Source organism: Pristis pectinata, chromosome 31, assembly GCF_009764475.1.
Source record: "Pristis pectinata isolate sPriPec2 chromosome 31, sPriPec2.1.pri, whole genome shotgun sequence".
NCBI classification, from domain to species: Eukaryota; Metazoa; Chordata; class Chondrichthyes; order Rhinopristiformes; family Pristidae; genus Pristis; species Pristis pectinata.
Window position 1 is genome coordinate 10,349,071 of NC_067435.1, and position 27,288 is coordinate 10,376,358.

At 42.8% G+C, this 27,288-nt stretch overlaps 2 protein-coding genes across 6 annotated transcripts in view; both read right to left on the reverse strand.

Moving 5' to 3' along the window:
• The window catches only part of LOC127584957 (uncharacterized), a 40,278-nt gene extending 32,217 nt beyond the window's left edge, over positions 1–8,061 (reverse strand). For all 4 annotated transcript variants that reach the window (XM_052042009.1, XM_052042008.1, XM_052042010.1 and 1 more), the window contains exon 1: positions 7,883–8,061. In XM_052042009.1, the coding sequence (XP_051897969.1) occupies positions 7,883–8,003 (121 nt within the window). In that variant the 5' untranslated portion in view covers positions 8,004–8,061. The remainder of the gene's footprint in view (positions 1–7,882) is intronic.
• A 9,007-nt stretch (positions 8,062–17,068) lies between these two features.
• Positions 17,069–27,288, reverse strand: part of LOC127585051 (ras GTPase-activating protein nGAP-like) — a 95,780-nt gene continuing 85,560 nt past the window's right edge. For both annotated transcript variants that reach the window (XM_052042188.1, XM_052042189.1), the window contains 4 exons: positions 26,439–26,570; positions 23,144–23,316; positions 22,154–22,238; positions 17,069–19,647 (listed from right to left, as the gene is read on the reverse strand). In XM_052042188.1, the coding sequence (XP_051898148.1) occupies positions 19,417–19,647; positions 22,154–22,238; positions 23,144–23,316; positions 26,439–26,570 (621 nt within the window). In that variant the 3' untranslated portion in view covers positions 17,069–19,416. The remainder of the gene's footprint in view (positions 19,648–22,153; positions 22,239–23,143; positions 23,317–26,438; positions 26,571–27,288) is intronic.

The window sequence follows — 27,288 nt, forward strand, 5'->3', positions numbered from 1 at the left end:
TGCATTTGAGAATGAATTTGTTGGGAGAGACTAGAATAGAGATTTTATTGGCCACTCCATTTGACCACCTTGAGTACGGCCACGTTTCTTTGTTCTGTGACCTTCCCTGGAACCTCAACATATTATTAACCCTCAGGGATATTTCCATTCATTCTATATACAAGTGGCTGAGTCTGTTCATATCCCTTGAGCTTGCCAGTGTATCAGCCACATCAACTGCCTGCCATGGTCACTGGTTTACTCTGGGAAAATGAGGTTGAGGTTGGCACCCCTTTGTGTCCACCATCTTTCTATGTCATAAAAACAGAAAATGTTGGAAACACTCAGCAGATCTGTCAGCATCTGTGGAGAGAGGAACAGTTAACGTTTCAGGCCTGAGACCCTTTCTCAGGTTATAGATTCATAGACTTATACACTATGGGAACAGGCCCTTTGACCCAACTTGTCCATGCCAAAGAAGATGCCTATCTGAGCCAGTCCCATTTGCTTGTATTTGGACCATATCCCTCTAAACCTTTACTATCCATGTATCTGTCCAAGTGTTTTTTAAATGTTGTTATTGTACTTGCCTCAACCACCTCCACGGGCAACTTGTTGCATATACCCCCTATCCTCTACATGACAAACTTGTCCCTCAGGTCCCCTTTAAATCTTTCTCTTCTCATCTTAAACCTATGTCCTCTAGTTTTAAACTCTCCTGAGAGGAAAACCGTAACCATCTACCCTATCTGTGTCCCTTATAATTTTATAAACCTCCATAAGGACATCACTCAGCCTCCTGAACTCCAAAGAAAACAGGCCCACCCCGTCAAATCTCTCCTTATAACTCAAGTTCTCCAGTGCTGGCAACGTCCTTGTGAATCTCTTCTTTACCCTCTCTAGCTTAATCACATCCTTCCTATAGCATGACGACCAGAACTCCACACAATACTCCTAGTGATGAAGGGTCTTGAACACTCCAGTTCTGATGAAGGGTCTTTCAGTCGGAAACATTTCCATCTCAGATGCTCAACAAATGCTGCCTGACCTGCTGAGAGTTTTCAGCATCCTCTGTTTTAATTTGCAGTTTTTTTTAATATTCATTTCCTGTTTCTATGTCAAACCCACAGCCACAGGAGCAGGGCAGTGTCCCCCAATATTTCACCCAGGGAAAAGTTTAATGGGCCATATTTTGTGTGGGCTCTCTGATTGTGAATGTGGCATCCAAGACAGGGTGTCAAAAATGATTTCAATCCTTCTCCTTCCCTTCAATTGTCTGTGAATTCCGGCTGATTCTAGCAAATTCAGAACTTAACTCTTACAGTTCCTCTTCTGAGTGAACATAAGAATATCATAAAATAGTTGCGAGTAGGCCATTCGGCCCTGAAGGCCTAGCCACCATTCCATACCATCATGATTAATCTGTCCCAGGCCTCATTTCCTCTCTGTGCCAGTTCTCCACGGCCCTCAATTTCCCAATCTTCCAAAATTTTTCTCCCTCCTCTTTAAATACACTTAGTGATTTTTCCTCCACAACCCTCTGGGGTAGAAAATTCCATGGATTCACCACCTTCTGTGTGGTTCCTGTGCACCTCAGTTTTAAATGACTGCCCCCTTATCTTGTAATTACTCCCCCTCATTTGAGATTCCCCCACAAGTGGAAACATCTCAACATCTACCCTGTCCTGTCCCCTCAGGATGGTATAGTTTCAGTAAGGTCATTCCTCATTCTTCGAAATTCCAAAGAATGCAGATCTAGTTTCTTCAGAACGTAGAACATAGAACACTACAGCACAGTACAAGCCCTTTGGCCCACAATGATGTGCCAACATTTTATCCTGCTCTAAGATCTATCTCATCCTTCCCTCCCACATAACCCTCCATTTCTCTATCATTCATATTTCTATCTAAGAGTCTCTTAAATGTCTCTAATGTATCTGCCCCCACAACCTCTGCCAGCAGTGCGTTCCATGCACCCACCACTCTCTGTGTAAAAAGCTTACTTCTGACATTCCCCCCCCCCACCTTCCTCCAATCACCTTAAAATTATGCCTCCTCATGTTAGCCATTGTCGCTCTGGGAAAAAGTCTCTGACTGTCCACTCGATCTATGCCTCTTATCATCTTGTACACCTCTATCAAGTCACCTCTCATCCTTCTTCTCTCCAAAGAGAAAAGCCCTAGCTCACTCAAACTATCCTCATAAGACATGCTCTCCAATCCAGGCAGCATCCTGGTAAATCTCCTCTGCACCCTCTCTAAAGCTTCCACATCCTTCCTATAATGAGGCGACCAGAACTGAACACAATACTCCAAGTGTGGTCTAACCAGAGTTCTATAGAGCTGCAACATTACCTCATGGCTTTTGAACTCAATACCCTGACTAATGAAGGCCAATACACCATATGCCTTCTTAACAACCCTATCGATCTGTGCAGCAACCTTGAGAGATCTATGAACGTGGACCCCAAGATCCCTCTGTTCCTCTACTCTGCTAAGAGTCCTACCATTAATCTTGTATTCTGCCTTCAAATTCGATCTCTCGAAGTGTATCGCTTCACACTTTTCAAGGTTGAACTCCATCTGTCACTTCTCAGCCCAGCTCTGCATTCTATCAACATCCTGTTGTAATCTACAGCAACCTTCGACACTATCCACAACACCACCAAACTTGTATCATCAGCAAACTTACTAACCCACCCTTCCACTACCTCATTTATAAAAATCACAAAGAGCAGCGGTCCCAGAACAGATCCCTGTGGAACACCACTGGTCACCAACCTCCAAGCAGAATACGCTCCATCTATCACACCCACTGTCTTCTATGAGCGAGCCAACTCTGAATCCACACAGCCACATTTCCCTGGATCCCATCCCTCCTTTAGCTGTACATCATAGGACAATCCACTCACCCCAGAAATTGGGAAACTCATGAATCCTTTTGGAACTGCTTCCAGTGCCAGTATATCCTTATTTAAAGGCAATTAGTTTGAAGTGGAGGCACATGGTTTGACGTTCTCACACTGGGAACATTGTTCAGCTTATACATTGTGGAAGAATTCAAAGGAAGGAAGGAATCCTTCTGATGACAGCCCTCAGTGAAAGCACCACAACAAATCTCTCAGACCCTGCACAACAAATTCTAGCATCTCTTGTTAATTGCTTTAACTCTTCAGCAAGTTGTTACCGACCTAGATGCATATTATTGGGAATCAGGGAAATGTACAGTACAGAAAGAGACAATTCTGTGCACTTTAGCCCTGCTGGACAAAACATGATTTTAGATTAATCCCCTTTCTAGCCAGGTAGGTCAAGCTCTCCACGGCTTATCCAAATACCTTTCATTGTAGCTTTCTCCTTCCACTATCTTTTCAGACGATTTCCAGGCGCCTACTAACAACTGAGTGAAATAATTGTTCTTCAACTACTCTCTAGTACGTACAAATAATTTAAGTCTATGCTCTGTAGTTACTTATCCTTTGGTAAAGGAAATGGCTGCTTCCTCTGTACCCTAACTGTACAATTATGTAATCCTCAATTATACCTCCTCTGTATGTCCTTTTCTTTAATTGGGTGGCTCTAATGCAATGGAGCTCTGGTTTCCCTCCCACAACAAGGGAATGTTAATAATGTTATCAAATTTAATTCAGCCATTCTTTGTAGCTTAGGTTGTTCGAGGCGAAAAGTCTCATCAGTTTTAGTGTCTAGGTAATCTGACGGGTTTAGACAAGACAGAGGGAAGATGTTCCCATTAGCGGGTGTTTTAAGTGCATGGAGGAGTAGAAGGGGCTCAGACAAAATTTTGGGCAAGAGGTGCAGGAGGGGTGAAGGCGAAACATTTTATCCAGACTGCGGTCATGTTCTGGAATTCACCTTCTGTAGGAATGGTGGAAATGGATTGAATCAGGGAATTGGATAGTCATTGGACAGGGCGGCACAGTGGCACAGCTAGTGGAGACGCTGCATCACAGCGCCAGTGAGCCGGGTTCAATCCTGAGCTTGGGTGCTGTCTGTGTAGAGTTTGCATGCTCTCCCTGTGACTGCGTGGGTTTCCCCCGGGAACTCCAGTTTCCTCTCATGCCCGAGAAATAGTCGGTTAATTGGCTGCTGTAAATTGCCCCAAGGGTGTTGGTGAGTGGTAGAATCTGGGGGGAGTTGATGGGAATGTGGGGAAGGGCCTGTTTCCGTGCTCTATCTATTTATGACTATTTAAGCAAGAATAATCTTTTGGGCTATGGGGAAAGTGCAGGGGAATAAAAATGCCAGCGTGTTCTTCTAGGAACAAGCATACACATAATGGGCTGAATGACTTCTCTCTGCACTGCAACAATTCTTGGTTGTATGGTCACCCAGGAGAAAGATTCCCAGCCTTTCCCTAACAATGTCTCTGCATTTTATTGCTTTGAATGTCTGGGATGTAAAATGAGTGAGCTTAAATCCACCATGCATTTTTATTTTTTAATCCCATATCATTTTTCTTTTATTAAGAAGTGCTTTGAAAAATGAACTCATTCCCAACTCATTAGCAACGATTGCCTTCGCTTACTTACGTTGAGCTGTTGATTATCAATTGCAGATACAGTTACAGTGTTGCAGATATAATTACAACATTTACTATGTTTAAAAGGCATTTGCACAAGTACTTAGACAGGAAAAGCAGAGAGGGATACGGGCTTAATGCAAGCCAACGTGACGAGCGTTGATAGGTGTCAAGATTGGCAATGTGGACTGAAAGAGCCCGTTTCTGTGCTGTACAATTCTATAAATGTTTTATACCCTTTTGTTAAATTTTTTCTGCAGATATGAGAGTCATCAGCAAGACCAGCGTTTACTGCCCATTCCTGACACTAATTGGCTTGGTCAACTGATCCAGACCCATGCCACTGGAGTTACTTGTAAACCAGACTAGGTAAGAATGGCAGAGTTCCTTCCCTAAAGGACATTAGTGTATCACGAGTGTTTTTACAACAATCTAATAGTTTCGTGGACATCATTACTAAAGCTCGTTTTTTTATATTCCGGATAATTTAATTAAAAGTATCTAAATTCCCCAGCTCATGATTTCACTCACTAGCCAAGGATATATTTTATATATTTATATATATATATAAAAAATTGTTATACTGTTATGCCTCCCATCTGAAGCCTCTGTGAGATCATTATTGTTAGTTTAAGTATTTTTCAGTTTCACTCCCTGGTAAATATATTTTTCGACATTGTATTTGAGGGTGAGATCTTCATTTGTGTCACAGGCAGCGAGAGTCTCTTGATAAATGGCGAGGTCAAAGCAATGGTGATCCCAATTAAGAAAAAAAACCTTTGTAAATCCAGCGCTCTTTCAGTCTGAAGGGACTATGATCCGAAGATGAGGAGGTCATCTCTCGCACAAGCCGCCTCTTACGGTGTGAGAGTCCAGGATTGGGTGGAGGTGTTAGTGGAGGGTATTCTGCCTCATTACCGAAGAGAAATGCAAATATGGTCCAAATATAAAATCATGAAATATAAAAAATTTGGAAGGACAAATCAAGGGAGGACATACACAGTAAATGGTAGGGCATTGAGGAGTGCCGAGGAACAAAGGGATCTGGGAGTTCAGATACATAATTCCTTGAAAGTAGAGTCACAGGTAGACAGGGTTGTAAAATAGGCTTTTGACATCCTGGCATTTATAAATCAAAGTATTGAGTATAGGAGTTGGAATGTTTTGGTGAGGTTGTATAAGTCATTGGTGAGACCAAATTTAGAATATTGTGTGCAGTTCTGGTCGCCGAACTACAGGAAGGATGTCAGTAAGATTGAAAGAGTGCAGAGGAGATTTACAAGAATGTTGCCGGGTCTTCAGGAGTTGAGTTATAAGGAAAGATTGAGCATGTTAGGATTTATTCCTTGGAGCAGAGAAGAACGAGGGGAGATATGATAGAGGTTTATAAAATGATGAGGGGCATAGACAGAGTTAATGCAAGTAGGCTCTTTCCACCTAGATTAGGAGAGATAAATACGAGAGGACATGGCTTTAGGTTGAAAGGGGAAAGGTTTAGGGGGAACATTAGAGGGAACTTCTTCACTCAAAGATTGGTGGGAGTGTGGAATGGGCTGCCATCTGATGTGGTAAATGCGGGCTCGCTCTTAACTTTTAAGAGTAAATTGGATAGATACATGGACGAGAGAGGTCTGGAGGGGTATGGGCTGGGGGCAGGTAAATGGGACTAGCCGAATAATGTTTAGGCACAGACTAGAAGGGCCGAATGGCCTGTTTTCTGTGCTGTAGTTTTTCTGTGGTTCTATGGTTCTATGAGGAGCATAGATTGGGTGAATGCGCACAGTCTTTTCCCAGGGGTTGTGGAATCAGGAACTAGAGGGCATAGGTTTAAGGTGAGAGGGGAGAGATTTAATAGGAACCTGAGGGACAACTTCTTCACCCAGAGGGTGGTCCGTATATGGAATGAGCTGCCAGAGGATGTGGTTGAGGCAGGTACATTAACAACATTTAGAAGGTACTTGGACTGGTACACGGATAGGAAAGGTTTAGAGGGATACGGGCCAAACGTCGCCAAATGGGACTAGCTTAGATGGGAATCTTGGTTGACATGGACCAGTTGGGCTAAAAGGCCTGCTTCCATGCTGTATAACTCAATGGATCTATGGCTCTAAATATTCAAGGTAATAAATACTAGGGGTCAGCCATGTGGCCCAGCAAGCTTGTTCTGCCATTCCACTGCTAGCCCGCTGCCTCTCCCCTTCCCTATCCGTTCCCCATACCCCTCCATTCCCACCAGGACCCCATCAACCTCAGACTCCAATATGCAGCAACTGAGCATCCACCTCTAGAATTGAGAAAGCTCACTTCACATAATTAGGGCCATTCAACCCATCATGCCAGACCTGATTCTTTATCTTCTACTTGTGCTACCCCCAGCCCTTTACCCGCAGCCTTTTCTTCTTTGTAGATTCTCTTTTGAAAATTTGTCCCAAGTCAAAAATGTGGCACCCTAGGGATTGAGGACTGCGCTGAATTTTGGATTTTTTCCTGGAGTTTTGACAATGGGGAGGTTTTGTTAAAAAAAGAACATTTACTTCAATACCAAATAAACTGTGGGTCATTCTTCTTATTTGTAGTGCTACATGTTGACATCTTCAACTGATTGTGATGGCAAAGTCACAGAGAATATCACAGGGATTTCACAGGGACAGCTCAGACCAGGCCAGGTGGGTTCGAGGGTCAGTCAAGTCAACTCAAAGCACAAAGGCCAGAACAGCACAGATGTGTAAGCGAAGAGCAAAGCTGGGAGCTGCTCTGGGCTGCCCCTGACACTTAGCACCCAGCTGGATTGTCCAGTATTTAATGAATAAGACTGAATTTCATTCAACTCACTATCAATGGAATATTTCCAAAAATGTCTGGTTTTCAGACAGGTAGATTTTAAACTAAATCTACTTTCACCCTCCTTTCGGGCACCACAGATCAGCGACACCTTAGCACCTTGACAAAAGTTCTCCCCCTCTCCCCCTCTAATTTTTGGTGAATCATTATAAAACCTTCCGTCCACTTTGGTTACTGAAACCTTCACCGGTGGAAAGGGCTTCTCCCTGTAAAGTCTGACAGAAACCCCACAGATATTCCTTTAATGAAATAAAAACAGAAAATTCTGGAACACTCAGCAAGTCAGGTGGCGTCTGTGGAAAGAGAAACAGAGTTAATGTTTCAAATCTGGGATGTTTTCTTGGAGCTGTTTATCTTCCCATAGATGCTGCCTGGCCTGCTGAGTGTTTCCAGCATTTTCAGAGTTTTATTTCAGATTTCCAGCATCTGCAGTTTTAATTTAATTTTTCTTTCTATTACGAACACCTGGTAAGCCCTGGTTGCTCTTGCTTGGGATGCGGACTATTTACAAACTGCTTTTTACCTTGTTTCCCTCGATGAATGTCGCTACGCCGCTGGTGATTGCAGAAGTTGCTGTACACATTGTCGTCCTCCCTGCTTCCACGGGCAACCTGGAAGTTGGTGTAGGTTGGATCATGAGCCATGTATCTGGACAAATTGCGACCGTAGATAAGTCTGGCCCAATTTACTCGTGGAAACAGAATCACCAGCACATGAGAAGCTGATCTGGGGGTTTTACTTAAATGACAGGTGGGCAGGGTGTTGCTATTTTGATTTTATTCGTCAGTCGAATTTTACTCTGAAGGCACTTTAATTCTGAGCTGGGTTCAGTAGGGAGCTGATGTTATCTTTAACACTTCCTCTGCTTATCTCAATGATGTACCAGAAAAAAAATAGTGGAACTGGTATCAGAAAAGATCAGATTACGCCTCTGTCTTCCACCACTGTTAGTCTTGTGTAATATAAAATCAGAAAATGTTGGAACAACTCAGCAGGTCAGGCAGCGCCTGTTGAGAGAGAGGGAAAAGGGGTAACAATGCAAGTCGATGATCTTTCATCAAAACGAGCTCTATTTCAGTTTCCCAGCAAGTGTAGTTATTTACTTTAAGAATTTTATTTAAATTTCTGTTCTGTTCCTGAATCTGGCAGATGCTTGCTTTAACAGTGTGTGCACTTTTCAGTGGCTTTTTCCAGTGCCCTCAGTACCTTTTGGAATGGAATATACTGGGAGTCTGAGGCAAAATGGATGTCCCACTGCCCTTGCAATGGGCTTAGACCTCAATTCTGCATCATCAACTAACTAGAAATCACCAATAAAATATAATTATCGAGTCTTAGCACGGAAACAGGCCCTTTGCGTCAATTTTCATGCCAACCTAGGTGTCGTCCTGAGCTAGTCCCATTTGCCCATATCCAGCTAAACGTCTCCTATCCATGTTCCTGTCCAAACGTCTTTTAAACATTGTAATTGTACCCACCGTTACTACTTGCTCATTCCATATACACTCACCACCATAAACTTTCTTCTCAGGTCCATTTTAAGTCTTTCCCCCTCACTTTAAACCTAATTTTATACTCCCCTACCCTGGGGAAAACTGTAGCAATCCACCTTACCTGTGCCCCTCATGGTTTTATAAACCTCTATAAGGTCACCCTCAGCCTCCTTCGTTCCGGGGAAACGGTCCAATCTATCCAGTCTCTCTTTAGAACCCAAGACTTGGCCACATCCAATCTACTCTGCACCATTCCCAGCTTAATCACATCCTTCCTATGGTAATGCGACCAAACTGCACACAAAATTCCAGGTGCAGTCTCACCAGTGTCTTGTACAGCTGTACCACAGCCGGTAGTTACCGAGGGGAAAATTTGAAGAAAGTGGAACTCACCAGGAGAGTGAGTAGGCTAGACAACCATATAAGGGAGAATAGAGGATTACACTAATCAACCTAGATGAGGATAGGAGGAGACTCAAGTGCAGCATAGTCATCAGTATGGACTTGTTGGGGTGAATGGCCTTTTTCTGTGTTGTTTTTCCCTTATATGTAAACTAATGAATTTCAGACCCAAACTACTCTTCCATTAAAAAATGTTTTCCTCATGCATGTCGCCCCTCCTTTATATGATTTTACTCAAAAATTTAAATGTCACATGTACCGAAGTGCAGTGACATACAAAGTTTTTCACTGTACCTCGGTACATGTGACAATAATAAACCAATTTACCAATTTTAATTTACCCATTAATGGGAACAGCTTCCCTCCACCGATCTTGTCTGAGCTGCTATGTTTGACATAATATACAAAAGGTTAGTATATTATGTCAAACATAGTACCCACGTACATAGCTAAAAGATTCTTCAGAACATTCATTTTGATTCATAGCAAACCATCTTGGACTAAAAATCAGCCAATGTCTTTGTCTCAGTGTGCTGTGACAGAGCAGGGCTAAGGGGCCAGATGGTCCACTCCTGATTTTAATTCACATCGTTTGTGAAGGATTAAGGGGCTCTCTAATGAACTTTTCAAACAGTCCCTGAGCTGAGAGGACTTATTGTTGATCTTTCTTTGTATCCCTGCATTATTCCCTCTCTCAAGTGCCTATACAATTCCCCTTTGAAGACCCTGACTGATTCTATTTCCACCACCTTTAAAGTTTATACAAACAAGCTTCCCCAGAGTAACAAACCATCTGCTGGAGGAACTCACCGGGTCGAGCAGCATCTGTGGGGGAAGGAGAATTGTTGACGTTTGGGTCGAGATGCTGCATCAGGGCCGAGCTTCTCCAGACCTTTGTGGAGTGGCTGTCACCGTGGATTTGAAAGTCATAAGTAACAAAGATTTTGCGGTGATGTCTGGTTCTGACCCCAACAGTCCTTTCAAAGTGGTAAACATCAGAAACGGTGCTATCACCAAATTTTCAGAATGCTGATAAGCTTAGATCTTTCATCATCAAAGAATTCTTGTTATAATAATTGCTGAACATCAAACATTTCTATATCAAACAGTTCATGGTCTTGCAGCAGGCAATCCAGATGGAAATGGTCCATAACAGGGAAGGTTGCATCAGTCAAATTGTTGTGGGTGTGATTTTTTTTGTTATAAAATGGAAAGTTCAAGAAAGACTTGAGCAACCCATAGGAGGCTGCAGAAAGGACCAAAGACATTCTGCCAGGTTAAAGAGTGAGTAATATTTAAAGAGCAGTGTGCAGGCAAACTACAGATGTGGTTGCTCATCCTTACAGAAATGAAAGCAGGCTCCAAGTAATTGGTGGAGTCACATTTAGAGTCAGCGACAAGTACATTTGAGTGGATGTGATAGTTGCCGTTATAGGTTAAAGCTGGTTAAAGTACACAGTAAAGTGGTCATATTACTGTACAATAGTTGGTAATATTTTACACTGTGTAATCTCCAGTAACTTCATATAACATCCAATGTCATGTTATATGTAATGTTTGTATTCATTTTATTGTATTTATGACATTTGCTCAATAGAATGAGTTCTGGGTTGTGTTGGATGATGATCCTTGAACTAGCTTGACCCCACCCAGAGGGGTTCAGGAAAAACTCAGACAATTACCTACAACGCCACAGCTGGAAGTTCTTCTGAAGCCACGTATCCAACTCCCAATCAATATGGTGCTTCTTGGAGGCCATGTACTATCCAACAGAGAGGTCATAGAGTCTCAGGCACTCGGCCCTTTTGCCCCTCCGCTGGCTTTTTGCAAGAGCCATCTACTTTGCCACATTCCCCACTTTCTCTCCAGAGCCTTGCAAGTTTTATCTTTTGGAATATTTGCCCACTTTCCTTCTGAACATTCCCAGTGAATCTCCTTCCTCTGTCCTTTCAACCAGCATAATCCAGATCTGAACAACTCTCCTTGTAAAATAGTCCTTTCTGCTTCTTTTGCCAATTACCTTTGATGTCCAAACTTTGGGAATCACTCCTCCTGTCAGTGGAAGCAGCTTCTCCTGGAAGCTCAATCAAAATCCACCTTAACTCTGAACAATCAGTTCTCTGCTTAATCTTCTCCGTTGTTAATGAGGACAATCCCACTTCCTCAACACCTTTGTAGCTCCACATTTAATTCCTTCTTCCTCTTCCTGCTACAGCATTATGCTTAAAAAATTTCTTCTCCCTTTTTTAAATTTTAATTGTATTTCAAGCCCATGGCAGCTAGATCAAATTTACCAATGATCAATAGCTCCTGATCATCAGAGTTCAGAAGGGAACAGCCCCATCAGAAAATAATTTGCCCAGCCCAGTCCTTACCCTGTTCAACAAGTGGAGCAAAAGCACAAGAAGACGAGAAAATAGGAGCAGGAGTAGGTCATCAGACCCCTTAAGCCTGCCCCGTCATTCAATATGATCATGGCTGATTGATCTCAAGCCTCATCTCCTCTTCTGTGCCAGATACCAATGCCCTCAATCTTTCAGAAATGATTTACCTCCACTTTGAATACTTAGAACATGGAACATAGAACACTACAGAACAGCACAGGCCCTTTGGCCCACAATGTTGTGCCGACGTTTTCATATAATCATAGAACAGTACAGCACAATATGGGACCTTCAGCCCACAATGTTGTGCCGACCTTTAAACCTCGCCTAAGACTATCTAACCCCTCCTCTCCAAAGAGTAAAGCCCTAGCTCCCTTAGTCTCTCCTCATAATGCATACTCTCTAAAGCAGGCAGCATCCTGGTAAATCTCCTCTGCATCCTTTCCAACGCTTCCACATCCTTCCTATAATGAGGATTATCCTGCTTTAAGATCTATCTAACCCTTCCTCCCATATAGCCCTCTATTTTTCTATCATTCATGTGTCTATCTAAGAGTCTCTGAAATGTCCCATGACCTGTCCTCCACAACTCTCAATGATCTAGCTGCCACAATCCCAGTGACTCACTACTCTCTGTGAGCAGAAATTTCTACCTTAGTCTTAAATGACTGGCTTCTTATCTTGAAACTCTGACCTCTCATTCAAGACTCACCCAAATTAACAATTATTCTTCTGCACTGGAAGACATCCAGTCACACTGGAAGATTACTTGTCCAAGTTCTTCGGAGCTGAGCAGAATTCCAATAATGGACAAATTTCAATTGTAGTTTAGAGGGCTTTTTTGTACATTCTGTAATTGCTAAACATTACAGTCCAACTCAGTATTGACAGGCTTTCTTAATTTGGTATCATCTGCAGAGTTAGAAATCACACTTTTAATTCTGTTGGTTAAATCGTAGTTTAAATCATTAACATAGATTGTAAAGTTCAGGGTCTTCAAGAGAGAATTATTACACAATCATACGATTGTTATAACACAGGAGGAAGCCATTTGACCTATCAAGTCTATGCTGCAGTGAAATCCTGTCGACCTCAGTCTTTTCCCATAACCCTACAAATTATTTTGTCTCAAATGCCTTCCCAAGTCGAGATACAAGAGAATGAGATGCTGGAAACTGGAGCAACAAACAAACTGCTACTCAGCAGGTCATAGAGTCATAGAGTCATACAGCATGGAAACAGGCCCTTCGGCCCAACTTGTCCATGCTGACCAAGATTCCCATCGAAGCTAGTACCATTTGCCTACATTTGGCCCATATCCCTCTAAACTTTTCCTATCCATGTATCTGTCCTAGTGCCTTTTAGATGTTGTTAATGTACCTGCCTCAATCACTTCCTCTGGCAGCTCATTTCATATATAGTGACCACCCTCTGGGTAAAAAAAAGTTGCCCCTCAGGTTCTGATTAAATCTCTCCCCTCTCACCTTAAACTCATGCCCTCGAGTTCTTGATTCCCCAACTTTTGGAACTAGGCGGTGTGCATTCACCCTAGCTATGCTCTATGCCCTTTATTATTTAATGCACCTCTAAGGTCACACAGCCCCACCCTCCTACACTCCACCAAATAAAGTCCTAGCCTGCCTAACCTCTCTCTATAACTCAGTGCCGAGTCCTGGCAACATCCTTGTAAATCTCCTCTGCACTTTTTCCAGCGTTATGGTATCTTCCTACAGCAGAGTTGCCAAAACTGAATACAATATTCCAAATGCAGTCTCACTAACATCTTGTACAAATGAAACATAACATCCCAACTTTTATACTCGATGCCCTGACTGAAGGCCAGCATGCCAAAAGCTTTCTTCACCATCCAGTCTACCTGTGACACCACTTTCAGGAACCATGTGCTTGTTACCTTAGGGGTCTGTACTGGGACCCTTACTCTTTGTGATTTTTATAAACGACCTGGATGAGGAAGTGGAGGGGTGGGTTAGTAAGTTTGCGGATGACACGAAGGTTGGGGGTGTTGTGGATAGTTTGGAGGACTGTCAGAGGTTACAGAGGGACATAGATAGAATGCAGAGTTGGGCTGAGATGTGGCAGATGCAGTTCAACCCAGATAAGTGTGAAGTGGTTCATTCTGGTAGGTCAAATATGTTGGCGGAATATAGTATTAATGGTAGGACTTCTGGCAGTGTGGAGGATCAGAGGGATCTTGGGGTCCAAGTCCATAGGACACTCAAAGCGCCTGCGCAGGTTGATCGGGTAAGGCAGCATCTGTGGAGGGAAATGGACAATCAGCATTTCGGGTTGAGACCCTTCAACTGGTCCTGATCACAAGATCACAAGGGAGCAGAAGCAGGCCATTCGGCCCATCGAGTCTGCTCCAAGGAAAAGGGAAAAAAAGAAATGAGAAATGGGGAATGGGGAATGGGGGGGGGGGGTGGGGACAAGATCACTGATGAAGGGTCTTGACTCAAAACGTTGACTTGTCCACTTCCCCCCACATGTGCTGCCTTCCCAAGTCTCTCTTGAAGACCCTGATCAGTTTAGTTTCAATGAACTTTTCAATTTACATAAAAAATCAAAAATGTAATTTCTAACCTTGCAGAGATACCAAATTAGAAGGGATCGTAGATACGAAGAAGGATTGTAACAGATTACACAAGAGAAGGTTTAAGGGGCCAGATGGTCCACTGCTGTGAGCAGAATGGGCAAATTATTGTCAAATGAAGATCACCAAAGAGAAATGTGAGTGTGGCATGTTTTGATGGGAAGAATGAGAAGATCATTTATTGTTCGGAAGGTCTGAATCTAGGTGGAATAGACGAAAAAAGAGATCTCAGAGTACAGACACACTAATCATTAAAGATAGCAAGGTCATTAAAGAGACAAACCTAGCAACAGAGTTTACTTCTAGAGGACGGAATTAAAATGAAGTTATGATAAACCTGTAGTAAACCTCAAATGGACCACACTTACCAGTTCTGGTTGTCACAGAGGCTGCAGGGGAGATATGCAACGATGATACCAGTTATACGAGGGTGTAAATGTCAGGAAATGATGAGCAAACTCAGTCTGTTGTTTGGGAGAGGGGAGAACTCTAAAATGATGCAAGGCTTCAAAAGTTTGGACGGGGAATGCTTGCATCTGCCACAAGAAGCATAATGAGAAGCTGTTGGTATGAGAAATCTGCAGGGGAATTCAGAAGAAACCTCTTTATCCAAACAGTGGGAAGAAGGTGGAACTCATTCCCATGGGGAGTAGTTGAGGTGAACGGTGTAGATACATTTAAGGGGAGGCCATATGAAGGAAGAGAGATAGAGAGTTATGCTGACGGATTTAGCTGAGGAAAGGGGGGAAGAAGCCTCGAGTGGAGCTTGTCACTGAATGGACTGGTTTGGCTGAGTGGCCTGTTGGTGTGATGTGTAGAACATAGAATATCGAACTGTATAGGACAAGAACAGGCCATTCAGCCCACAATGTCTGTGCAAACCATGCTGCCAATTTAATCTAATCCCATCTGCCTACACATGGTCTATATCCCTCCTTCATTTGCCTGTTCATGCATCTGTCTAAATGCCTCTTAAACGTTGCTGTCACATCTGCTTCCTCCACCTCCCCTGGCAGCCCATTCCAGGCACCCATCACTCTAAAAAACTTGCCTCATAAATCTCTTTTAAAATTTCCCCACCACCCCCCCCCCCCCCCCCCCCCCGCTCACCTTAAAGCTGTGGCCTCCAGTATTTGACATTTCCAACATGGGAAAAAGACTCTATCTTCTCTATCTATGCCTCAGATAACTTTATATATTTCTATCAGGTCTCCCCTCAGCCTTTGATGTCCCAGAGAAAACAACCCAAGTCTGTCCAACCTCTCCTTATAGCAAGTAGTCTCTAATTCAAGTAACATCCCAGTGAACCACTTCTGCACTCTCTCCAAACCCTTCACATTCTTCCTGTAATGCAGTGACCAGAACTGCACGCAATACTCCAAATGTGGTTCTAACCAAAATTTTATCCAGCTGCAACATTACTTCCTGACTTTTATAGACCAGGGCAGGACTTACACAGTAAATGGCAGGGCCCTGGAAAGTGTTGCAGAACAGAGAGACCGAGGGATACAAATATATAGTTACCTGAAAGTGGTGTCACAGGTAGACGGTGATGAAGAAGGTGTTTGGCACGCTTGCCTTCATTGGTCAGGGCATTGAGCACAAGAGCTGGGAAGTCATGTTACAAATGTACAGGACGTTGCTGAGACTGCACTTGGAGCATCGTGACCAATTCTGGTTGTGGAAGAATGTCTTTAAGCTGGAAAGAGTGAAAATATGAAAAGCAGACTGACTATATCTTCCTGTGTTTGGAGCCACTGAGCTCCATTGAGCTATCCAGAGTTTAAAGGTTTATACCAGGTATGTCCTCAGCCCTATTGTGTTGCCTATCTCCAAGGCACAGCACCAGCACACAGCATTTGTATGTGCTTGGTTGCCCTCACAAAATGGTGGGTGCACATCATCTCCCAAAATGGTGGCTGAATGACATAACATTACAAAATGGTGGTCGCACAATCTCATTTCACAAAATGGTGGCCAAGAAATTCTGTCGAGCAGCGCAATGTGCTTTGTGCACTTTGGGATGGAATGTTCTAAAAAAGTTAATGCTAGTAATGCACTTCCTGAAATTGGAAGGAGGTTTACGGAGCATAAAATGCTTATACACACTCCAGTCACGTGCAGTGATAGCAAATGGTATGCAGTCCTTGTAGATGATATAAAATTGTCCCTCATACAGAGCGTCCATGAATGGCATGGATCAAAGGGTTGAGGCTGCCACACCATTATTTAAACAACCAGGAAGCTTAGGACAGGCAACTTCTTCCAGGATGGTGTCTTCTTCATGTTTCTTTTGTTAATGCTGGCTTGCACATAGCTTCCACTCAATCCTAATCAGGTCCAAACCCACCAGCCCTCAATTGCTGTCACTGCCAATGCCCACTCACTGGGAATCCTCTCCCTGGCAAGCTCTCCCCACCAGTCCATCCTTGCCCCCAACCTAGTGATCACCCTCCCTATCACCCCGGTTCCTGACTCAGTTCCTCCACATTCTCAGCTGCAAAGTTGCACTGTTGTATCCAGGCACAATGCGTATTTCCCTTTTAAGAATATGGCTCTGAGCATGCTTAAAGTGCAAGGCCTAAACCAGTACTGTAGGCACCTACCATTCGCAGATGTTCCCATGTGCAAGGGCTATCCTTTGTGCATGATACCTTGGGTCAAGTGCCTGAGAGTATATCGCTGATTGGGGCCTTTCACTAAACCAGTGCAATCCCTACACAGCACTACTTTAATGTGAGGATTTAGGCAGTTTACAATTTCTAGACTATTGTCTATTTATTTCTGTGGGTTACATTAATTGAAGAAAAATTGGAGGTTAACATATTTTTTATTATTTATTTGAGTAGCTATGCAGATGTTAGAAATGCTTCAAAACAAAGTAAGGGCCAGTTTGGTACAAATATACACTTTTTCAGTACTTGTTTACTCAAAAATGGTGGGTGCATGTGCCACCTCACAAAATGGTGGGTGCATTTCCCACCTCACAAAATGGTGGGTGCATTTCCCACCTCACAAAATGGTGGGTGCATTTCCCACCTCACAAAATGGTGGGTGCATATAACACCTCACAAAGTAATAGCCATACATTATGACATCACAAAATGTGGACACATATATTACCTTATCAAATGACAGTGGTCATGCCATATTACATCACAATATAGTAGATGCACACACATTATCTCACAAAAGCATGGCCTTCCCATATAACATCACAAAATGATTGGCACACACCTCATTTCATAAAATGATGCGCAAGCCAAATGACATGACAAAATGTTGGGCACACAGATCATGTCACAAAATGGTGGCCATTTTCTCTGAAGGTATCCGTTGCAATTTATCATTAGTATCTGTGCACCATTTGCTTACAACAATGATTACTCAAAATCTAAAAAGAAAAAGTCAAATTAAAAATAAATAACTGTCAACAAATGATAGTTGCATATACATGAATCAACTAGTGAAACTGGAAGGGTTGGTTCATGAGGCAACACCGAGATCACAAATAATTCTGGTACCATGCACTTCTTATCTGTTCAGCATTGCACTTTTCCCTCCATACCACAGTCCATCTGTTGCTGAAACCCTCATCCCTGCCGGATTCAACTAATCAGATACACTCCCTCATCCTAATCTCTGTAAACTGAAGACCATTCAAAACTCTGCGGGCTTTGTCAGACATTCACCAACTGCCAATCAGCCAACATCCCTGTACTCACTGACCTACACTGACTCCCTGTATGTTTCAGTCCTGTTTTAACATCCCTCAATGTCTCTCCCTGTCTTTGCAACTTCCCCCCAGCCCCCATATCCCTCTAAGTTCTTGAATTCTGACCTCTGGTACATCCCCAAGTTTAATCACAAAACCACTAGCAGCCATTCCCTCATCTCCATCTCTTGCTTTTACTTTAAGGCTCTCCTTCAAATCCTTTACTCCACTTTAATATCTAATAAAATGTTGTTAAATCTTTCAAAATTCATCTGCAAAGCATTTAGGAAGATCAAGGTTTATTCACCTGAGCTATTGTTCTTCCTGTGTGACAACTTCGGGGAATGAAGGATTTGCCAATGCAACCTTTCTTAAATCATGTTGCAAAACGAACAAGGTATTCCAGCTCATCGTATCAATGCCAATCAGGAAGCAAACACTGAACCTTGCTAATCCAAAGCAAAATATGCTTTTTGTTCCAGCAATGTTTCACATTTTTAATCACCTGTTGATCAAAATATTGTACAAAACTATAGAAATCTTACATTTGAAACTGTTTACAAAATAATATTTCTTCCAAAATTACACCCCTTCCAACGTTTGCTTTTAAAATGCAGACCACAACATCTTTGACACATTTTGATATTCCTTTATTGCTGCTAGCTTAATACAGGAAATATAATTAGTTAGCAATGCTGTGGGGCTACTGTGGTTGAAGACAGCTCATCGTCACTTTCTCAACGAACAATTATAGGTGAGTAACAAATGCCCTGAGAACCATTTTCTTTTTTTAAAAAAACACACTATTTACAGCAAGACATATTAGATTAATTGCAACCTACAATATGTTTTCAATTTAAGTTGGTCACAATTTGACTGAAAGTCTCAAAGATCTGTGTAACAGCAGTCTCAGCATGAGGAGGGGTGTGACATGTACAGAGCCCAGCAGGAAGGGTCTCAGATGGTAAGCTAATATGGTGAAAAACGCAGCAGCAAATGTGACAAGCAAAATCAGAAATTTAATGTGGCCCAGACTTTTGAAGATGCAATGGGTTTGAAGTAGGAACGGTGTGTGGAGATTCAACTAGAGTACAGACTTCCAGTCGCGTGAGCTGCTTCTGTGGTGTATGTGTTATGGGACTCCATGTACGTTGAGCTCCAAATTGGATCCCCATTTTTATGCTCCAGCAATGATTGCCTACCCCTCTGCTAACACTCCTGACCTCAAAGGAGTTTGGCCACCTGGTCCTTAAGAATATTGATGGCTTTATCCGAGGCTTGGACCATACATAATGAAAACACTTAAAGAGTTTCATGGCATTTATACCCTAGGTATGTAGGCCCATGACAATAAACTTGGATGTGTAACCAGGAAGAATTATGAATGCATGTGATTTTTTTTCTTTGAAATTTCACATGGTGAAACCACAGTCCAGGGGTTGAAGGAAGTTCTTAAACACTGCCATTCTCGACTTGGCCATTCTCCATGATTTGAGGCTCAGTGGGATCTGGTTGTGTCTTGGGTTCAGATGGAGAAGGGAGGCTGGGGCTTGAAGGAGCCTCGACCAAGGCATCTGTAGGAGCAACCTGGCTGGGGACTGCTGGCTGCTGGTTGTCCCTCATCTTGCTGACAGTGTTCATTAATTCCATGTACTGTTCCTCCATTGAAAGCAGGCGACTCTCCTGTAATGAAGCACTTCGGGTTAAACCACGGATCTGAATCGTACGTAATTTACAATTAAGACCAACATGTCCAGGCTGGTTGAAAGAGACCTCTTGTGTCTAATCCCACCTTAGCCCTGCAGATCACAGCTCTTCCAGTACACAGCAAATGTGATGAGGACTTCTGCTTCCGCTACTCGTTCAGGCAGTGAGTTCAAGACCCCACCACCGCTTGGGTAATTTTTTTCCCTCAGCTCCCCCTCTCACCTCCCCACCAATTGTTTTATATGTTGTCCCCTCGTTTTGAATCCTCAGAATCACAGAAATGTTACAGCGTGGAAAAAAGGCCATTCATCCCATCAAGTCTATACCAGCTCTATGAGAGAGCAACCCAGTTAGTCCCTCTCCCCATAGCCCTGTAAATTCTTTCCTTTCAGATAGATATCCAGCTTCCTTTGAAACTTATGAAGGGAAATATTCCCGTTTACTCTATATAGATCCCCTCATTATTTTATAGATGAGAACCAAGTGTTCTAAAGAAAACAATAAACTTGACCAAACTAACCATTATGGTTTGCAAACAAACATGGCAAACCTGACTTTGTAATTACCATAGCACCAGGACACTGGTCTCAAGATTCAGAGAAGCATCACCATTCCTCGTCCAAGAAAGTGTAATAATAGAAGCTGGGCTACTTAGCATTCAGACAATTCTTGGACTGTAAAAAATCTGGCTGCATCGAAATATTACTGCAGTTGCACATGAAAATGGAACTGATGTATCGCTTTACACTGGTAGTCAGAGATACCTCAGACATTTCTCTGCTTTTTATATCATTGTCACGTTTTATATTGTAGCTGTTTGTTTTTTTTTCTGCTTTAAGTAAAAAAAGTTGCACTAAAAATTTGTCTTGAGCTTCCTCTCCCACCATGGCCAAGTCCAAGACTGCAGGGGATTAGCACAGGAATAAGAGAACATTTATTGACAGATCCAGTCCTGTTTTCACACAAGCCATAAATAGAACCCCTGGGTTGTGGAACAAACTGTAATTCTTAAACACTCGAAAGGCCTATTTCCCTGGTCTTGTTTCTCTTTGGAATCAAGCGTTGAACCAGTGTCAGGTATGCAATTCTACTGGTTGTTATAAGATGAGCAATTTAGACAGTGATAGACATGGATCAATCTGTCACTACATATTCAGTTAAATAAATCTGGAGTTTATTTAAAATCTGATATTAATAAGGGTAAGCAAAGAATTTGGTCATAAAATCCCATCTGGTTCACAAATGCCCTTGAGCAAAGGAAATTTGTCCTGTCCCTGCTTCTTTTGGGGGGAGATACATGATCTGGGATATCCCACCCATTCCCCCAACACTTCAGAGCAACATAGTCAACCTCTGAAGTGCAAGACACCTAGTTCAAGACATTAAGTTCAAGGGCAATAATCTCTCAGTTTGCAAACAACACCCACATCCCATAAAAGAATATGACAAGAAAACAGTATAATGGAACAATGGAGACCATTTGGCACATTCTGCATGTTTTGTCTCTTAGAGAGAGCTACTCACATCCAACTTGCCTCATTGTTGTAGGGGAGTTGGTGGGATGGGGAAGGAGTGGCTGGGAGGTGCAGGTTATATTAAACAAGACGAATAACCCTAGATAGAAGGGTGGTGTTGGATATGTTGACATCATCTCAAGAGTTAACAAGTCATTTGGGCAAGGGATGATGAAGTGGAGACAGTGGATGCCTGGAACACAGTTTTCCAATCCTCATTGGATATGGGAGAATTGGTGTGGAAGAACTGTCAGTGATACACCCCTCTCCAGGAAGGGGAAGAACAACAAATCAAGAAACCAAAGGCCACTGATAGGAAAAGAACCACTGTTGAACATAAAGTCATTGGAGAATTGCAACTAATAACTGAGTTAGTTGTTGTTAAAAGCAAGTAACATCTGTAAGTGGACTGATTTATTAACAGGAGGTTGATAAAGGTCTTGCAGTGGATTTTGTGTTTATAGATTTTCAGAAGGCACCTGATTGAATCCCACAAAGCAACATTATTTGGAAAATAGTATGTGGGATTTAAAGAGATGTCTGAAACCTGCATACATGATTGGCTAAGGGATAAGAGTATCAATGAAAGTCAAGAAATTGGAAATAATGGTGGGAAATTCTGGAAATACTCAGCAAGTCGGCCAGCATCGATGGAGAGAGGAACAGTTAACAGAGTTGACCAATCAGAAATGTATATGTTTCAATGAGATCACCTTAGTCTTCTAAACTCAAGGGAATACAGCCCGGTTTGCTTAATTTCTCCTCATGGGGCAAACCACTAAAGTAATTGGTTTAGTTACGAAGGGCAAATGTGGAGACCCAATGACTTTCACACAGAGGGAGTGAGATAAATTTGCAGAGTTTTGAGGAAAGACTGATTCTGCAAAGATGGCTCAAATAGTCCTTTTCTGCAATATGTCTGTGGTTCATAAAGAGCAAGCAGGCAGCCCTAGTGACATGTCACTTACCAAACTCTCAATCTTCTGCTGGTTCTGGGCAGCGATTTCTAACTTTTCAATATCCTTTTTCCTTTCCTCTTCAATCGATTCGAGCCTGGAGAAGCAGAAAACATTTCAATGTGCGATCGGGCTATGGCACAGTTAATACAGAAACCACAGGACACAGCAAACGAAGACGGCCATCAAGAGCAAGGTGGCAGATGAAAACTGCCGGACTATTCAGGAGGCTGAGGGTGACTAATCCACAGCCCCACACGTTCATGTTAACCGTTACCCTCTCAGGGTCCTTTTTTTCTTTCATGATCTTGTATAACATATGTATAATTTATGTTCTGTGTGTTGCCTGTGATACCACTGCAAGAAAGCTTTTTCATTGTACCTGTACCTCACGGTACTTATAGACTTAAAGTCAAGTCTATAGCTAAACTTGACTTGACTACCACAAGGCTGTTACATATGCCTGTCTTTCAATCAAAAGAAAGACTTGCATATCTACAGCTCTTTAAAGCCAATGAGGTACTTTTGAATGGCGGTAACTGCTGTACTTCAGCGGCCAATTTATGCATAGCAAGCTCCCACAAGCAACAATATGATAACGACCAGATGTTTTTCTTATGTTTGAGGGATAAATATCAGCCATTTTCCCAGAGATAAATCTCCTTGCTCTACTTTGGAACAGCGGGCTGATTCCCCAATACCTGTTTGTCATCAGTCATAGAGACATAGAGTTGTACAGCACAGCACTTGCTTTTAATTGATAGCATTTTAGTGTTCTTTTAATTTGGTATAATTTACTTCCTGAACCAACACTGCTAAACAAAGATGATTTGGTCATGATCACACAGTTAGTGGTGGCAGTGCACAGATTGCTTTTAACAGTAACCACCCTTGAAAATCTACTTTGAAATAAGCTTCCCAAATACATCCTTCCTCTTTTGTTGAGCTAATAGCCATATACTCTCAGTTGATCATATTAAAGAGGATTTTTCTCCCCCTCACCTGCTGGTGAGTTTTGTGATCAATTTGTCCCTTTCTCCCAGTTCTTTCTTCTGCTTCTCCTCACTCTCCTGAAGTGTCTGCTCAACACGTTCGGTCACGCAGGTTTTAAGATCCTTCATCTCCTGGTCGATTGTCCCCACAGCCTCCTGCAGACTGGCGATTTCTTGCTCGTGCTGTGGGATGGTCCAAGGGAAAACAAAGGAGGCGCTATTTATTTGCTCAACTGAAATGAACATTACCGATTTCTAGGCCGGCTACATATTTTAAGAAACACCTTGCCTTGGGCGTCTCACGGGACAGTGGGACCTGTACAAACAGGATGACTGCACCAGGAAGGACTGATCTCCTGGGGAGAGTATTTGTCTGTGTTGGGTTTTTCTATTCATTCAAGGGATGTGGGTTTCACAGGCTGAGCCAGCATTTAATTGTCCATCCCTGGTTGCCCTTGAGAAGGTGGTGGTGAGCTGCCTTCTTGAACCGCTGCAGTCCTTGAGGTGTGGGTGTACCACACTGCTGCTAGGGAGGGAGTTGCAGGATTTTGACCCAGTGACGGTGAAGGAACGGCGAGATATTTCCATGTCAGGATGGTGCGTGACTTGGAGGGCAACTTCCAGGGGGTGGTGTCCCCCATACTTTTGCTGCCCTTGTCCTAGCTGGCAGAGCTTGTGGGTTTAGAAGGTGTTATCTAAAGAGTATTGGTGAGTTGCTGCAGTGCATCCTGTAGATGGTACAAACTGCTGCTACTGTGTGTCGGTGGGGGAGTGAGTGAATGGTTGTGGATGGGGTGCCTATCAAATGGGTGGCTATGTCCTGTATGGAGTCGAGCTTCTTGAGTGTTGTTGAAGCTGCACTCACCCAGGTGAATATAGAATTGTTGAAGAAGGTCAAACAAATGGAAAGGGGTTGGGTACCTAGGCAAAGAGAGAAAACTGGAATGGAAACGAAAGCCATTCTGCATGTATATCTGATAGTAAATCTTTTATTATGTTAGGAAAATGGTGTCAGGAAAGTTGATGGGATTAAAGGCTGTTAAATCCTCAGGGACTGATAGTCTGCATCCTAGAGTATTTGAGGAAGTGGCCCTTGAAATAGTGGATGCATTGGTCATCATTTTCCAATATCCTTTAGACTCTGGATCAGTACATGAAGATTGGAGGGGAGCTAATGGAGAGCTAACGTAACACAATTGGAGAGGAGGTAATGTAGCACAACTATTTAGAAAAGGAGGGAGAGAGAAAACAGTGAATTATGGACCAGTTAGCCTGACATTGGTCATGGGGAAATGTTATGTGTAATAACAGTGACAGGATTGGTCAAAGTCAGCATGGATTTATGAAAGAGAATCATGGTTAACAAATTTATTGGAGTTTTTTGAGGATGTAACTGGAGGAATGGATGGGAGAACTAATGGATGTGATTTATCTGGACTTTCAGAAGGCTTTTGTTAAGTTCTACGTAAGAGATTAGTGCACAAAATGAAGGCACATGGAATTGGGGGGTAACATGGACAAGGAACAAGTTGGCACTGCCTATGTTGGAGGCAGAGACTCTCTCAACATTAAGAAGCACCTAGATGAGCACTTAAGTTGTCAAGGCACAGAAGAGTACAGACTAAACGTTAGTAAATGGGACTAAAGTAGTTGGGTACTTGATGGTCGGCATGGACATGATGGGCCGAAAGGCCTGTTTCAGTGTTGTGTGGCTGTATAACAACAGAAGGATGGGAATAAACAGGTCCTTTCCAAGTATCAGGCAGTGACAGTGGGTTCCACAGGTTTCGGTGGCTGGACCACAGCTATTCCCTAGGTATTGATCATTTACATCAGGGAACTAAATGAATCTTTCCAAGTCTGTGGATGACACAAAGACTGTGTGGCAGGCTGGGCAGTGAGGAGGATGCAGAAAAGCTCCAGTGTGATTTGTACAGGTTGAGGGAGTGTGGGAATGTATGGCCAATGCAGCATGATGCAGATAATTGTGAGGTCTCCACCTCGGTGGCTAAAACAGGAAGGCAGATTATTATCTGAATAGCGCTAAATTAGGAATGGGGAAGTGCAATAAGATTTGCATGTCCTTGTGCACATGTTAATGACAGTAAGCATGCATATGCAACAAGTGCAGGCAAATAAGCAAATGATAGGTTAATACATACCCTCTACAAAGAGGCAAATGATATGTTAACCTTTATAGTGAGAGGATTTGAGCAGAGGTGTCTTGCTCGATTATACAGAGCCTCAGTGAAACTGCACCTTGGATATTGTGCATGGTTTTGGTCCCTGTATCAGAGGAAAGGTGTTCTCAGTAACGAAGGGGTAAAGTGAAGGTCCACCAAACTGATTCCTGGGATAGCAGGACTGATATATGAAGAGAGATTGGGACAATTGGGCTTAAGTCTGCTCAAGTTTAGAAGAATTAGAGAAACTGAAAGGACTGGACAGACAGGAGGTAGGAAGGATGTTCCAAATAATGTGATGGTCCAGAACCCAGGGATCACAGCCCAAGGATGTAGGGTAAGGACTAAGATGAGGAGAATTTTCACTGGTATAGGTAGTTGACAGAAGAATCAGGGTGAAGTTGATGGATATATGGAGCAGATTAAGTTATAGTGAAATAAAAGGGGGGATAAGTTTCATCTGAGAGTTGGCATAGACTAAATGAGCCAAATGGTCCCTTCTATTTCATAAGAGAATATAAGCTTGAATTTAAATTCCACTACTACCAATGTGAGACTTGAAGTCCTACTTCATCCTACCTCAATAACTTATTAGCTGCAAAGCAAACAAAGTTACTTCACGGGAGTGTTGTCAAATAACACTTGACTCCAAGACACATAACAAGATATTAGGGAAAGTGCATGAAAACTTGGTCAAGAGAAGAGAAAAGAGAAAGGTAGAGAGAGGGAAATGTTTAAGGAGGGAAATCTAGAGCTTAGGCCCCTGGCAGCTGAAGGCACAGCGAATTCAAGGAAGAGCAAGAGACCAGAAATGGAGGAGCACAGAGATCAGAGAGGGTTGGAGGACGGAAATGGGGAGGGGTAAGGTCATGAAGAGATTTGAAAACAAGGATGAGAATTTTAATATCAAGGTTTTAGGTTACTGGCACTAGTTAGGTCAGAAAATGCAGGGGTGCGTGAATTAGTGCAAGATAGGACGTGGCTGCAGTTTCAGACAACAAACTTAATGAGGTAAATGGCTCCAAACAATGTTCAACTGAGAATATTCACATTGAGAGAAATTGTGCCTTAGATATAGAGTCATAGAGTAATACACTAGGAACTATTAGATGCAATACTTACCTTCTCGAAAGGTTTGTTGCCTTGATTTTCTGACTCTGTCTGCGAAGACCACTTCTCACTTCCAGCGTTGCGTTCCCAAGGGACTTGGGACTTCCTGAATGAATCGACCGGCATTAGGCGGGGGTGGTGGGTCTGTCACAAAAAGAAGGTGGTTAATGCATCCGGGATACAGACCAAGAGGAATTCTTCTGAACTGCTCTGAGATCTCAAGGTACAGCAAAGGTGGTCAGGGTGGCAGGAGGAAACAGATGGGGTGACACCAACCAAGTCAGCAAATGAGACATTTTGCTTCCTTATCCAAGAGGACAACACGATTTGCCTCGTGCTACGATTTGATTCAACTAACAGAGTGCCACAATCGGCCTCAGCCAATGAAGGAACAGTTAACTAGATTGAATTCTATATTGACCTATAGAGGACTACCTTACATGTATACCCTGGTTTTGCTCTTCCTGTCTGTCCAACCTCTCCTTGAAGCTAATACCCTCTAATCCAGGCAGCATCCTGGTGAGCTTTTGTGCACCGTCTCCACACCCTCCACATCCTTCCTCTAATGGGGTGACCAGAACTGCACGCAATACTTCAAATGTGGTCTAACCAAAGTCTTATGCAGTCTTAACAATACTTCCTGACTTTTATACTCAAACATTACTTCCTGACTTTTATACACCAGGGCAGGACTTACACAGTAAATGGCAGGGCCCTGGAGAGTGCTGCAGAACAGGGAGACCGAGGGATACAAGTACATAGTTACTTGAAAGTGGCAATGCGGGTAGACAGGGTGATGAAGAAGTCAGGGCACTGAGTACAAGAGCTGGGAAGTCATGTTACAGCCGTACAAAAAGTTGGT